Below are 15,617 nucleotides of genomic sequence, written 5' to 3'. Positions count from 1 at the left end.
CGTTCAGCTGAAAACCTGCTGATGGTGCAACATCTGTAAGGCCTTCTGTTAGTGACCAGGACAGACCCGGGCCATCTGGTGACCTGTGGGGTCACCTGATGTGTGTGTGCGTGTTCTTACCTGGGGGAATGGTGAAGCCCTGGGGCAGCTGGATGGTGGCTTGTTGCTGGGGCCGGACAGCCAGCGAAGACTGCGGGGCGGTCGCCCGGGTGGCGTTGGCCACCAGGCCGGGTCTCTGCTGCTGGATGGAGGTGGCCACCACAGCGGGGCCCGGCGGCCTCACCACCGCCACGGCCGGCTGGGACACCCCGTTAACAGCGGGCTTGGCCCCGGCGGAGGGCGACGTGCTGGTCCCGGTCTGAGGGTGGCTGATGGGGGACTGGGCCGGAGGGGGGGTCCCGGTCAGGATGACTGAGCTTCCGGCGGCGGGCTGGCTGGGCACGAGCACCTTGGCGTGCATCAGAGGGCTGCTGTGGTTCACGACCTGAGAGGTGGAGGCGGAGGGGGCCGCCGACGGGGCGCCCTGCGGGTCGAGCCCGTTCTGGGCCACGCTAGTCACCGGGCTGGGGAGCCTCTGCAGGGTCGCGGAGGGAGAGCCCCCGGAGGTCTGAGGTACAGGAAAGCCGGGCTGCGAAGAAACTGAGGCGACGATCGCGGAGCCTGCCCCGGTGGGCGGAGGAACACCCGGAGAGTTCATCAACTTCGCGGCTCCGGTGCCGCCGTTCAAACTTTGTAATCCAGGGGGAGAGCTTCTGACCGCCTCCGCCGCGGGAACCGTGGCGGCGCCGGGAGCCGCGCTCGGACCCAGGACCGCAACACGGGAGAAGCTAGCGACGGCAGCTTGAGCGCTCAGAGGTCCCGGTCCGGGTGAACCGGCGGGCGGAGGCGTTCCGACCGTGTGTAGGCTGGCTCCCGCGGTGACCGCGGCGCCGGCGGGCACGGCGGAGGTAGACGAGGTGAGCGGTTTGCCGGAGAGCGACTCGTTCGCGACGGGCTCCGGTGTCAGCCCCGCTCCGGGATGCCCTTGTTGCGGCTGCTCCGCGGACTCCGCTCCGCGCACTTTCCCTGAGAAGTGGCCCGCGGCGGGCGGAGCCGCGTCCCGTTTCCCGACGGAAAAAGGAGCCGTAGGAGGCTTTCGGTCGCCCAGCTGAGACTCCAGAGAACCGACCAGGTCGCTCACCGCCTTCTCGTCCACCTCATTGAAGAGCATGTCCTCCAGTGGGTCGGAGGCTCCCGCCATCTTTGATGCTGGACCGTTGTGCAAATCGTATTTTAGAATGTACGCATGCGCCGAGGATCCGGCTCGCTTCCGAGCATAGAAATAGAAGAGGCAGGTTTTCCATCAGCGCCACGGCTCTTTGTGTACAGGTGAGTGTGCAGGTGAGAGCAGAGTCCAGGCACACACAACTTTATTGAAACACAGATGGTTAAATCCAGCCTCCACGCTACATAGCCGATGCCAAAGTTATCTAAATGGAACTTGTAAAGAACAAAAGTGGAGTAAAAACAAAGATTTCTTTCTTCATGAAAGGAGCCGCACCGCTCCAGGTCAGATTTCACATAAAAATCAGATTTGTCAATAATCTGATCAGAACGTCTTGCTGATTTTATTCCGCAGGGAGCTGAAATGGTTCGGATCAGGAGGAGCTTCCTGGAGGTCCAGCTGAGAGGGACCCGGGTTGGAAATATCCGACCTGGGAACACTCCCCAGCGGAGAGTTGCAGATGGAGGAGGGGCAATGAAGAATAAATAAAAAACAGAAAGGCAATCAAAGAATATTGAGTTTACTTTAAATGGACGCTGATAGAGCAGCGCTATTGTTCCTGATCAGAGGAGCAGCGTCGGTCTCTTCTGTCCTCCACAGATCTACAGCTGACCGAGCTGTGAAATCTCGCGATGATGTGAAGTCTCGTTAGCCCCCGCGCGCAGAGCCTCGGATGGAGGAGGTGGTAGCCATGTTGTAGCTGCGGAACGCCACAGAGTCAGCAGACGCAGAGGCCCCGGAGGACCGTTTCTGCTTCTCACGCGGCTCACAGCAGTTGCCCGTTCGTTTCTCCGCGAGCAGCGCCCAGTCACAGAGCACCATGAGCGGCGGGACGCCCTACCTGGGCAGCAAGATCAGCCTGATCTCCAAGGCCGAGATCCGCTACGAAGGCATCCTCTACACCATCGACACCGAGAACTCGACGGTGGCGCTGGCTAAAGGTACGGCCGGCCGGCCCAGCCGAGGGCACGCTACCGCCCTCTGAGCGGTTTAAGCTCTATTAGTGTGATCGAGCTGCGGCTGCGCAGTGTTAGCCGAGCTTAGCACACCGAGCTAAAACCCAGCGTAATACAGCGTTATCTCGGCTAACGAGCTAACGTTACCAGCAGCATATTTAGCTGAGTTGTGCCTGCAGTGACTGCACGGGAGGCTAAAAGGCGGCTAAACTGCGCTGTGTGCAGGTACAGCAACAGGTGACCCAGCTAACCGGCTAACGTTAGCCAGGAGGAGGCGGGGGCAGCTGACAGCAGTCCAGCTTCCGGTCAGCTTCACCTGCTCCTAGGGCTGTCTGACATCACCGAGTGTGCGTCATAGCCCGCTCTGGGCGGAGCTTGGGCAGGTGGCGTACAGGGTCACGTGGTTTTATGATGTGACGTCATATCAGCAGGAAGTACAAAGCTTTATTATGGTCAGTGTGTGATGCAGGGGTAGGAGGCGGGGTCACGTGACCTGACGTAGGCGGAGGAATAACTGACAAACCCCCTCACTCACACAGGCATCAGGATTTATCCCCATCACACTCACACACGCACCAGGCTTTGAAATCGTCTCTCACACAGTGTGAGGATGGTGTTTTTCCTCGGAGTATCCAAGCCCTCAGCTGGTTATTCCGGGTTCTTTCCCAGCTGGGGCGGGTTTTCTGGTCCCAAGGAGCTCCCAGAGGAGATGCTGAACCGTGTTGGAGCGTTACTCTGAGCTCACCTTGACTGCTGCTTTGCCTCTGATTGGCTGTTTGGGGGTTTTAGGTGTCAGCACCCAGCTCTTTGACCCGTGATTCTAACGCAGTGTTCTGTTTCCTCCTCCCCAACAGTTCGCTCCTTCGGCACAGAGGACCGCCCCACTGACCGGCCCATTCCACCTCGAGATGATACCTTCGAGTACATCATCTTCAGAGGCAGCGACATCAAGGACCTGACAGTGTGTGAGCCACCCAAACCCACCTGCTCGCTGCCCCAGGACCCGGCCATCGTCCAGGTACGTCTTCCTGTCATTCTGTTTTCTTTTGTTTCTGCTGAGGAAAATAGGGCGTTAGGTGTTTGGTTTATGGATCATCAGGTAGGACTTGGGTTCCTCTGATCTGAGGGTTCTGTTCCTGATCTGATCCACTTCCTGCTAGTTTTACTTTGTAATATTATTTCCTGATTTCCTGACGGTTTCACTCAGACAAATGCTTCCTGTGTTGTAGCAGCAAAAATCAAACAGTGACCCTCCAAATACAGATGAACATGTAAAAATGTAAACTAATGCTATCAGTGTATAAATATAGTATTTAGTATAGTATTATCTTAAGAGGGTTTTCATGAGTGTGTGATTAGGCGAAGGCTGCCCGTGGATGAAATCAGCTTCATTAGTGCCATAAGTGAGACTTCCTGCACAGAAATGTTTCATAATGAACGGGCTGCTGGAAATCTCTTCGACCTTCTGTTAGTCTGGTCTGTGTCTCACAGGGCTTTTACTGTGAAAGGAGGGTACAGGATCGGGTTTCCTGTGGAGATCGGGCCGCAGCATTTGTTCTCGTGTTTTAACATTTGTGTTCTGTGAGAAATGAAACGAAGAGCTGATCTAACCATTAACATCTTTCTCCTCGTTCTTCTTCAGTCGTCAATGAGCTCCAGCTCTTCGTCCGCCGCCGCCGCACCGACCCCGTTCCAGTCCGCCGGTTCCTACGGCCTCTTCAGCCGAGCCCCGGTTTCCGCCTACAGCCAGTTCAGCAGCAGCACGCTGGTGTCGCCACAGCTCGGATCTGTCAGCGTGGGTAAGCACGGGCCGCTTTCTTGCCGGGCATGAAATCCAAGGGTTCGGAGTCTGTCTGTGACTCTCGTACCACGTAACTCATGCAACAGGAAGTGAGGAGGGGTGGTTTGTGGCGGCGGCGGGACTCTGAACCGTCGAGCCTCCACTTCCTGCTCCACATGGTATCCGCTCAGCGGTGACAGGCTGTGCCCATCGGAGCCCCTGAAGTCGGTGACAGAGGAATAAATGATAAAATCTGAGCTGTGATCATAAAGTTGATGTTTGGAGAGTGGTGACAGCTTTTTATTCCTGCGTGGCGTTCGTGTCACAGTCGCCGAACGTAATCGTTATGACATCATAGACACTTTACCAACAGAGGGTGGATGTTTGGTACCTTTTCAAGCTTTCACAGCTTCCAACCCCGTTCCGTCCGGTTATGTCATCGTTTATAATAACTAATAATTTATTATTATTAGTCCTTTTTTTTTTTTTTTTTTTTTTTTTTTTTTTTTTTTTTTTTTTGGAAAAATCTTGATCTTATTTTTCCTTATTCTACTTTATTTCTATGATTTTCTTAGTTTTAGTTTTATTATTAGAATTTTTAATGTAATTTTAAACATACTTTGGTGTATTACTTTTATCTATGTATTATCAGGGGTTTACATTCTGAAAGATTCCTGGTTTGATCCCGAGAGGAGACACAGATCCATGTGTGGTCATGTCAGGAAGGACATCCAGGCAACGAGGGAACAGAATTATGTTTTTTAACTAATGTTGTTCCCTTTTTATTTTGTTTCATTTATATTTCATGATTTTTTTAATTTTATTTTATATATTTGAGGTTTGACTGTTATGTGTTTTTTTTTTTTTTTTCCTGTATCCATGTGACTGATGATTAAAGATTTGCGTTATTATCTGATGAAGAGCAGGCTGACAGATCTTTGTCAGATACACGAGTTCAGACATCAGCAGAAGATCCCGTGCTGTGTTTGGGGTCACTGGCTAAGACTCGCTGCCATCTGCGAGACTGAAAAATCTCATTTTAGAAACAAGAAGCAGGAAAACCGACGTGACCGGCAGACGAGCTGCGCTGAATCGATCGACTCTGAAACCTGCTCGTTTGATCAGTTTGGGCTCTGCAGCGATCTGGGTCGAGCTGGGTTTGCAGATGGTTCTCGTTAGCTAATTGGCGGTATCAGCACAGCCCCGGCCGTCACGCAGGTTTTCCTCTACCTGAGCTCGGTCAGTCACCGCTCTGTTCCTGCTCTTCCTCCCATACAGGACGCACGGCGCCTTCGTTTGTGAGCAACACGAGCGCCACCTCCGCTGTTGGCTCTGCCCTCCCCCCTGACTCAGGGTCTCTGGGGATCGAAGGTAAAGCTCTGGACACAGACTCAAAAGGGGATTACTGGCCCTGTTCACACCTGGAGAGGTCATGTGATCACAGCTGGGAGCTCTCAGTGCCCGGAGGACGAGATAAGCTGAACTCCAGCAGACGTGTGTGTTTTTAAAGTACTGTCAAGGATGAACACAGCTTTATTTCACCAACAGAGCAGGTCGGTGTTCCTGATTTGTTCCCACCTGAGCTCAGAGCTTCCACCTGTGATCAGGTCACATGATGCACGTGAAATCCAGCTGTGAACAGGATCTCACACCTGTGTGTGCTCACCTGAGTGGCTCAAATGAAATCCACTAACACACTTTAACTTTGTCTTTTCTCCATGTCTGAGTCTCAGTGACTTCCTGTCCTCCTGCAGGGTTTGCAGCAGGAAGTCAGGAACGCTCACTGCACGTCCTCCTCGACCGCTGTGATACGGCTTCTAGTCGGTGTGATTATTGACGAGTGATTGGCCATGAGGGGCGTGCAGCACTAACTGTGATCTGTGTCCCGGTTCTGCAGGCCGAACCAGCCCCAGCAGCCTGGACCCTCTGAGGAAGAGTCCCGTCCTGGACCAGGTGATCCCCGGCACCTCCTCTGCTGCCACCGCTACCACCGTTCCAGCCCCCGGCCTAGGACGCAGGAGCCCCACCCACGGTCGCACAGCCGCCTCAGGACAGAGCAGCCAGAAGGTTCAGCACGTGCAGGACAGCGTAGACACCAGGAGGGGTGAGACTGTGAGAGCGGCCTAGTCTGTGTTTACAGCATTAGCCGAGCCAATCAGAGCACTGAGGTCTGTCCTCACGGCGTCTTAAAGTTTCCTGTCAGTGAGCAGTTTTTTATTATTTTAACATTACTACTGTCCTAAAATGAGACCCGACCTTCCTCCACAAATGCCTTTTATCACCTTCTGTTAAACACAGCAGCGTTTTTCAGCACTAAACAGGCCTTTATGGCAGGCCAACACCACAGTCGTCCCTGAAGGGTTAAATCCAAACGTTCCTGTTACACTGATCGTGTTAACTAAACGGTTAACCCTTTATTACCTACCATAGAACAAGTCTTTACATTTTCATATGCTGTAGTGCCATTTTTTAAAAAGTACAATCTTTATATACCAAATTCTAATATGTATGTAAGAAGTCCATAGTAACTAAGTAGCATAAAAGTGCACTAACCCACTAGAAATTTTATAATGTCATAGCTGTATGCCCCAAAATTTTGCGCAAAAGCCTTTCAGACCACAGAAAATTAATTTTGAGTGTTAATAAGGAAATTGGAGAAAGATACAGGGGAAGACACGCGGGCAAATCGGCGACGGGCTGGGGCTCGAACCCGCGCCGCCCACACCGCAAGGTGGCATATGCATGCGGTCGCCTGCTCCATCACTGAGCCACCCGGGCACCCAACTGTGATGTTTTTATGTGATTTCTGCAAACAGCACTCTGGGAAACATTGAATGTGTGCAACTGTAACTCCTCCGGCTTTATGTGCAAAAAGAATTATTGCTCGCTTACTTGGTTGCAGTTCTACCAGCATTACAGAACAGATCTGTGAATGGGAGCGTGGGCACTGCCGCCGCTCATAAAGGGTTAAAGTCTTTTGGTGATTTTTGTTCACAGACGTCCAGAAAGGCTCCAAACCGGAGAGCGAGCAGGCGCAGGCCAACAGCAGTAAACGCTCCGCAGGTTAACTCCTCCCCCGACCATCGTCAAGCTGCATGCCGCTCTGCTTTCCTTTCAGACGAGGGGGGGGGGGGGGGGGGGGGGGGGGAGTGTCACACCCACCTTCTGCTAGTGTGTGTGGACTCGGTGCCGAGTCGAGTGTCACCTGACTTCCTGCTCCCTCCATGTCTGATTGCTAACATGTGACACCACGCTGCTCACCTCCAAACGAGCTCGTCTGCCATCGTGGATGTGTGCCTCAGTTTACAACCTCATGTTTTTGCCATTTCGTGTCATTTTTTTTTTTTTTGCTCCTCACTTCCTCTTAAATCCTTTTTGCTACCTCACACTCCTCCTTTTTCCTCTGTCGCTCAGCTGCTGCTGGCGCTCCACCTAACCGGCGCGGCCGAGGAGGAGGTCATCGCGGCAGAGGACGCTTCAGCGTGCGCCGAGACGGCCCCATGAAGTTCGAGAAGGACTTTGACTTTGAGAGCGCCAACGCCCAGTTCAACAAGGAGGAGATCGACCGCGAGTTCCAGAGCAAGCTGAAGCTCAAAGGTTTGTACCGGAGAGGACTCGAAGGTTCACGGGGACGCATCGGGTAAAAATGACGCCGCTGGATGAGCACGCTCTTAGCAGGGCTGCACCTGAGCGCGGCCTGAAATACGCCAGGCTGATTCTTCAGACGTTTTTGATCATTTTTCTGGCTGAAAAAGGTTAAATACGGTATGATATACATAAGCTGAGCTCCACTCTGTCTCCTCTGCTGTGTTTTTGTGATCTCGTAGATGAGAAGTCAGAAAAGGCGCTGAACGGCGAGGATAAAGGCGACTCTGGTGTGGAAACTCAGAACAGCGAGGGCAACGCCGACGACGAGAGCGACCCGCTTGGCCCGAACTGCTACTACGACAAATCCAAGTCCTTCTTCGACAACATCTCCTGCGACGACACAAGGTACAAGTGTACAGAGCACCGTCAGACTGCGTATGGGTGTGGCTTCTCTAAACTGATGATGAGGGTCATTAATGAACCTGATAAACAGGAATTACACAGACAGTCACTCATGTTGTTTCTGGAAGGCATTCAAAAATGCACATTTTACAGATATCACAGACATTGCATTACATCACCACCTGATGCGTTTGTGACACGGGGCCGGGTGTACGCCTGTGTCTGCGGCTCCTCTTCCTGCGGATTTAAAAGCTTTTACTTTGAATCTGCTGGAGTGGGGTAGATTAAACCTGCTTAAAGAGAGGCACATATTTTTTCCTTTAGTCTGGAAGGTCAAACCCTCTTTAACGTGAGCAGAACCCTGAGGTGAACTCCTCCATGTTGGGCTGCAGCTGCTGGTAATCTCGGTTCTCTAACCAGAAGCTGCAGCAGGTGGAGGGCAGGTCTGAGTGAAGCACTGCAGGGGAACAGACTGAACTGTCTCAGGTGGATGAATGGGCAGCCGTCAGTCTGTGTGTGGCGTCGCTGTTAAAGCTTCAAACTCTGATCAGCTGTTTCTGGTTCTGAGACCTCCTGATCGATGCCAGTGTCAGATCAATAATCTGCACTCCTCACTGTCAGGACTCTAAAATGATTTTTAAAAAAAACATGTAAGAATATGAAATTAGTGAGCTCTGTTAGTAAAAATTAAAGGTGAGTAGGATCAAGTGTGAGTTTCTCCTGCTCTCATGGAGGAGCAGAGACGTTCCTCCTGTTCCACTGATTGTGTCGGGTCGTGGTTGCGGCTCTCTCCCGCTGCTCCTCTTACCAGGCGGAAGTGAGACCAATGAAAGCAAGTGCACCTTGATAGTAATTCCACACTTTATAAAAACTCACTGGAGATGAGCAGGTTTCGTTTCCAGGATTTATTTAAGCACAAAGTTAAACAAAGCACAAGAAAGCAAAAAGCCCTCCCGGGAGTGTGTGCCTTTGGAGCCGTTACAAAGGAGATAGGAAGAGCAAAAAGTGCGCTAAAAGGAGCCAAATAGAGCCAAAAAGAAAAAGCCCTCTCCCAACTTTGCCTCTGCCCTTTATCACCCAAACTCGCACCTCCCCCTGCTGTTATCAGGAACAATGGGCATAGAAGGATGCTCCCAATCCACTATGAGTTTGATCCTCAAGCAGTGGCTCCAACACTGTTATCTGGGCTGTCATAAACAAACAACTTTTCCCACGTGAAAACACCTCCCACCAGAGCACTTCTATCCATATTTTCACATTACTAGAAACACTTTTAGGGCGGTCTTATCTCAATACACAATTTCTCCCTTACATTAATACAGTAGCTCAGGAGGGACTTCAACTCCCCTTTTCAGGACACACACTCCCCGCTACCAGACCTTCACTCTGGCAATACTGTGTCAAAAGTGCACTGTGTACAAAGGTGAGCCTCTAAATATGAATGAGTGCAGTACTACCAGTGGAAAAAACCCAAGGACCGGGCTTAGGAGGCCTCAGTCCTTCCCACTCACCTAAAGCATGCAGTGTTCCAGTGTGTTAGTGACAATATAAGTGGCAAATAATATATAATGTGACCATTAATCCAGTGTGTGTGATTGATATATGTGACAAATAATATATATAGTGTGACCATTAATCCAGTGTGTGTGATTGATATATGTGACAAATAATATATATAATGTGACCATTAATCCAGTGTGTGTGATTGATATATGTAACATTACATGATATAAAAAATATTGATAGAAAATACTGATGTCGAATGATAAAAATACACCACAATTGTATGAATTCAGCTACAGACGCATGATGTTGCAGTAGGAATGAATGAAGGCTCGTCCTCGTAGCTCCTGCCTCCTGTAATGACTGAATGAACTGAAGTAAATCTGTTTTCTGTCCAGCAGGAAGACAAACGACAAGTCTGGAGGTTCGGGGTTCCTGAGGTGAGCTGCTTTAACCTTTGCCCTGAGCACTTCCTGTCGATAGTGTGTTGGTTTACTCTCCCTCACCGCCTTCTCTTTGTCCTCCCGCAGGGAGCGGAGGCAGACGTGGGCAGAGGAGAGGCGGATGAACGCTGAAACCTTTGGTATCCCGCTGCGTCAGAGCCGAGGACGTGGAGGCTACCGCGGCCGTGGCGGCATGGGCTACCGCGGAGGTCGGGGTCGCCCGGCCAGCCGAGGCTCCTTCGGTCCGCCGCAGGGAGGCGGCGGCGGCTACAGGGGAGGATACAGAGGAAACCAGGCCGGCCGGGAGTTTGCCGACCTGTCGGCATACAGGGTGAAGTCAAGTTTTAATGTTTTTAACTTGTGGTCACAAAGCAGGACGAACAGAACTCAGAGGGAATATCAGAGTGTAGGACTCCGACTCTTTAAATGTATTTATTTTTGTAGGAAGGAGTTGGTGATGCGTCACAGCACGGCCTGCAGAGTCTGGGCTGCTCTGCAGCACAAAGCATTACAGCAACACTGGGAGATTCAAGTTCCTAAATTGGTACATACTCCCTTATTATCAGACTGACGATGGTGTCCTGATGATGGCTGTGGACACAGGTGGAAAACGTGTTTTGCAGATGAAGGAAACGAGACTCGCCTCTCTGAAGTTGTACACATTCAGCCTGAGCTGAATCTAACTCAGTGTGGGGTAATACTTCTTCTCCTGGACTGGCGGCTCCCAAAGACCTTATTGTTTTTGGTGGTTCGTGGTTCAATCCCCAGCTCCTGAAGTATCCTTGGGCAAAATATTGAACCCTAAGAAACACAGAGGCATATACCCGTGTTTGTTTGTGTGGATGCAGCAGTGTAAATAGTGCTGTAATGTAAATCCTGGGAGATGGCAGAGAGCAGTAAGCGTGGGTCAAAGAGCTGGGCGGCACAGCGCTGCACCGGTCACCTCACAGCAACAAGGTTCCAGCTTTGAACCTACCCAGGCCTCTTTCCCACCAACAGGGTTCCGGTGCCAGCATTTGAACCATTCAGCGGTTTTTCCACCGGAACGCTCTCGGTGCTCGGCCGAAAAACGGGTTCAACTCGGTTCCCGCAAACTAGCTGGTCTCAAACCAAGAACGCGGCAGAGGGGCGTGACTCTGCCGACTCAACATCAAGTTTTCTACCATATTACATATGTATTACAGGAGAAAAGAGAAGCGATTTTCACGGCTGTGGATTAGGTTGGGCTCTAAGGCTGAACTTGCTTCTCTGTATCAGTTCATATCACAGATAAAAGGACACAAAGTGCGTACTTGTCGTCTTTGCTCTAATCGCTGTCTGTTTCCCTCTGTGCTGCACACAGATGCTGCAGTAGTTTGGTTTGGACACTAAAACGTATTTGCAGCACAGGAAGGGGAGCGTGTTCTCCCACGTTTGTGCGCTTCGGCTTCCGTGTCCAGACGAGGCCCCGCCCACACTCATACGTAAAGGAGCGGTTCACAGAAACGCGGTGGGAACGCGGGCCCGTTCTTAAGCGTTTCGCTGTTTCATTGAAACCGGCACGAGCACTGACACCTCGGTGGTGGAAAAGTATTACCAAAGACCTGCCTGTCAGGTTCACTGGTGACTCTAAAGTGGCTGTAGGTGTGACGGTTACCTGTCTGTGTTGGCCTCTTTAAAAGGATAGATGTGACAGGTGTTTTCTGAGGAGGTTTTGTGCATAAAATGCTTGAATTTCACTGAAGGTGACGGGAATAAACTGGCACCTGATGGATGCTGTGTGCGTCATCGTGCTATCAGAGGGGTAAATCCACTGTGTAGCTGCATCATCGGACCACTGCACCAAAATGACATGAGCAGTTACAGTTGTTTTTGTTTACTTGAAACAAAAAAGCTCTGAAGACATCCTGAAGTTATAAATGTGACCTGCTCATAATCAAACTCATATAAATCAACAGTAAAACCTCTGAAATTTACCTGGTACCTAAAACTGTATCCTAAGATGGAGAAGATCCACTTTTGAAAGCTTTTCAGTTTCTGCTGCACTACAGGTGGTTTTAAAAGGCCCGCACAGACAGGACAAAAGGCACAGACTGCAGCACCGACCCGCTCAGGATCCAGTTTGAGGTCTGCAGGTCCGGATCTCTAAACCTCTGAGGAGCCTGACCACAGCAGCAGTTACACTTGAGTTTACCTGCCGGGCCTAACGGCACAGGGGTAGTGCGATGGCCCGATCGTCGGGACCGCAAGATTACGGAGCACAGCGAGGGCAGGGGGCGGGTCTCAGCACGTTCTGGGGATTTAACTGTGGTCTCCCTCCCGCTCTCCTTCATCCTCCATGTATGGAGGTTTTCTCACTTCGAAGGTTGAAGGTCGTCTTCACTGCATGGAGATCATGTCCAGAAAAAACAAATTGGTAGATAAGAGGCTGTGACTCCTGTGACAGTCACCGCCGTCACGGCTCGTAGACCGTGGCGGGAAAGAGGGAGACCAGACGAGAAGGTGACCTAGAAAGCTGAAGGGTCGGGAGGTCGGTGTCTGATTCAGACTTCTGCTCTGAGTCTGTGTAGAGCTGTGGCGTACCCTGCATAAGTGACCTACATGGCCGGTATTCATTCCTGCAGGTGCATTGTGGGCTAATGTGTCCTGATGTTTTAGACGTGGTGCCGGCCAACAGAAACAAATAAAACACTGGGACTTTGTTCCCTCCTGTTCCTCAGTTTTGTTCTTCGTTCAGCACCTCACATCCACTCCTAAGTTTCAGCAGTCTCCCATCTGAGAGTCCTTATATCGATGCTGTGATTATCATTCCTCACACTGAGACGCTGATTGGATTTATCAATGAGAAAATAACAAACACTGCAGCAAAAAGTAGCCAGAAATGCACGGGAGAACCATCTGTGCTGAGCAGGCCGATCACAATCGTAGGGTGCTGCTTCGACCTGACGTGTAGTTGCATTCATAGGGAGGTGCACGTAGGTTAGAGTGCAGGCTTCCTGCTGAAGCATAATTCCCCAGGAAAGCTTGCACGGATGAGCAGCGGGGTGTCAGAGCCGGTGCCTGCAACTGCAGGAAGGAGGAGCAGAAGCTATACCTGTGATACCGCAGTACTGATGCACTTTGATGTTAAAGTCTGAGATGATGCTCGTCTCTTTGCGCTAATCTTGGTGTATTTGTTCCTGTTTTTCTTGCAGAAGGACAACAAAGTGGCGGCGTAGTCCCAGCGGGTGGAGTCCTCTGCACAGAGGTGGAGCTTCTTCACGCTTCAGAGGAAGACAAATAGTTGTGGTTGCTATTTTGTTGATGAAAATAATGAAGATTGTCTACTAGTTGTATATTTGTCACCAGCACTGGGGTAGACTGCTTGAATGCAACGTAACTTTCCATATCTGTCGGCGGCAGCGGCGAGAAACCCTCGCAGGCGGCTGAGTTGAATATTGGCGAGGCGTTTCCCCGACGCTGTCTGTGATTACCGACTGATGCTCGCTGACGTAGCTTTACCGGGGATGTGGGTTTAGACTTTCCTGTAACTTCAGCGCCAAAATGGCCGCCAGCTCACTCTCACCTTTGTAACATGTATTTTTCTACTGCCGCGTAGACTTCCTGCGTCCTGTCGCGTAGTCAGCCTGCTCGCCCTCACACGTTGTGACGTCCTCTCCTCGGACTCGCTGTTTCTCCATGTTTCCTTCGATTTGTGGCGTAGCTTTGGCGTTTCCTCACTCGGTGTCATGTTCTAACGTTGGCATCGCCGCTAGCGTGCATACTGCACCCATTTTTTCTGGTAGTTTTTAACTCCCGGCTCACACTAACTGAAAGGTCATAGGTCACATTTCTGTCGCTGTTTCGTTTTTTTCTTGTCGTTTTTTTGAGTTTGAGGCTCTGCAGGACTCACATATACGGAAGACATTTAATGCTTAAATTAAACTCAAAAACCGTATGCATGTATTTTTTCTCATGTGCACTGGCTGTCAGAGTTAAATGAACATTCAGTTCAAGATTTAACATAACGGCACAGTAAAAAAACAAAAAATTTCGGTTTTAAGATTCAGAAGAAATATTAAAGCAAAATTAGGTGATTTTATGTTTTCCTGGACATGTTTACAGTCATGGCTAAAGTTTAAAAAAAAATTAATTCATTAAGAATGAAATAAAATAAACAAAGACCAATGGCCCCAGAACAAAACCCTTCACAATTAGAAATGAATTTTTTTTTTTTTTTTTTTAAATTGACATCTGGCACATTGATGCACACAGGAGTTTGTATGGCTACTTTTATTTTTCAGGTGTCTAAGTTCAGGATGATTTCTTATTAGATTCTGAGAAATAAAAAACAGGAAAAAATTCCCCCAAAATGGAAAGATTCAAAATACGTAATTAAAAACACAGTAATGCATACCACAGGGGACACACGCACATGCAAAAAAAAGCTTAAATTTGGCACTATATGTCAAATAAATATGGAAGATTTTCAAATGAAAGAAACCTCATGTAAATGGTTTTATTCCTTCTTTTTTGTGGGTGTATTCACAATAGTAATAGTTCAGGAAAAAGTGCTATAAAATTGTCCTAAATTCTGCACATTAATCCTTAAACAGAAATTTCACTTTAGTTGATTTAGAGAACTGAAACTGCATTTGTTTGCCGTCATGAACTGAAGCAGTAAATACATCAGAGTGCTGTAATGAGCTCTAAATTATTCCAACTAATTGTTTTATTAGGTTCTGACACATCAAAAGCACCCACAGGAAAAAATGAATATGGATTTAACTTCATTGGAAATGTTTTTTGTTTGTGTTTTAATTTTGGCATTTAAGGTCTTCCGTAGTTGAGGGCGTTTTGCACTTTTCTCCGATGTGATTCCACTCATTGTAAACTCATTCATACACTAAATAAGTCTGCTCTAAATTTACCATGAAACTCAAACCTGAAGCCACTGGCGTCCCGCCGCACTGCAGGAAGTGATGTCGAGTAGAGTAGAACACGAGCTCACTGTAGCATCGTAGGTTAGCAATATTCAAACTCTGGATCTGAGGCTGCAAAGGAGTCGGCGCTGCCGGGTTTTTGGTGGAGCGGGAAAAACTGAAGGCGTTTCCTGTGAATGAGTCCTGAGGTTTATTCGGCTGACGAAGGCATTGATGCTGATAACTGACTCCGCCCCTCACAGGAGGGGGTGTGGTTTGACCTCAGAGCTGCAGCAGAACATAAATTCAGGGTGATTTTTTTCTTTTTGGTAAATTAAAGTCAGATTCCAGCTTCAGATCCAAAGATTTTTTTTTTTTTTTTTTCAGTTAACTCGGCGTCGCCTTGATTTGAAGTTTTATTTTTGCCGCTGTAATCGGACCAAAAAGTCGATTAATTTGGAGAATAAAACTTGTTGATTTAAAAACCTGCTGATTCAGCCAGCGTCCAGTCACAGATCAGACATAAACAGGAAGTGAGAAATTTTGGACTGTATTTTGTTGAGTGACTCGCTTTTCTTCCGAATGTGGTGGAGGTCGGTACGGGAGCACATCAGGGCCATTGAACGCGTGAAGGAACGGAGCTGGATGAACTTTTGGTGACCTGCCGAGGGCCCTGATGGGCCTCCGTAGATTGGGAGCTGCAGTTTGTGTTTGGAGTGATTCGACACACCATCAAACTCTTAAATAAATTGGATTTTTAATGACGCACAATGATACGCAAAATAAAATGAACACACTGAA

The 15,617-nt window shown here is 49.5% G+C and overlaps 2 protein-coding genes across 5 annotated transcripts in view; one reads left to right on the top strand and one right to left on the bottom strand.

Moving 5' to 3' along the window:
• Positions 1-1,915, bottom strand: part of LOC115781945 (transcription initiation factor TFIID subunit 4-like) — a 24,148-nt gene extending 22,233 nt beyond the window's left edge. For both annotated transcript variants that reach the window (XM_030731893.1, XM_030731894.1), the window contains exon 1: positions 121-1,915. In XM_030731893.1, coding sequence (XP_030587753.1) covers positions 121-1,240 — 1,120 coding nt within the window. In that variant the 5' untranslated portion in view covers positions 1,241-1,915. The remainder of the gene's footprint in view (positions 1-120) is intronic.
• lsm14aa (LSM14A mRNA processing body assembly factor a) lies at positions 1,887-15,617 on the top strand. Of its 3 annotated transcripts, none has more exons than XM_030731895.1 (10): positions 1,887-2,205; positions 3,075-3,238; positions 3,863-4,019; positions 5,279-5,371; positions 5,898-6,104; positions 7,415-7,597; positions 7,828-7,993; positions 9,892-9,933; positions 10,024-10,267; positions 13,110-15,617. In XM_030731895.1, exons 1-10 carry the CDS (start codon positions 2,085-2,087, stop codon positions 13,131-13,133), a joined length of 1,401 nt encoding a protein of 466 aa, XP_030587755.1. In that variant the 5' UTR covers positions 1,887-2,084; the 3' UTR covers positions 13,134-15,617. The 3 variants fall into 3 exon arrangements, with proteins under 3 accessions (XP_030587755.1, XP_030587757.1, XP_030587758.1); XM_030731897.1 differs by having other exon boundaries at positions 1,888-2,205; positions 9,895-9,933; XM_030731898.1 differs by lacking the exon at positions 5,279-5,371 and having other exon boundaries at positions 1,890-2,205.

Source organism: Archocentrus centrarchus, chromosome 6 (genome assembly GCF_007364275.1).
Source record: "Archocentrus centrarchus isolate MPI-CPG fArcCen1 chromosome 6, fArcCen1, whole genome shotgun sequence".
In the NCBI taxonomy this organism is placed as follows: Eukaryota; Metazoa; Chordata; class Actinopteri; order Cichliformes; family Cichlidae; genus Archocentrus; species Archocentrus centrarchus.
This window is presented reverse-complemented; position numbering and strand designations above follow the sequence as displayed.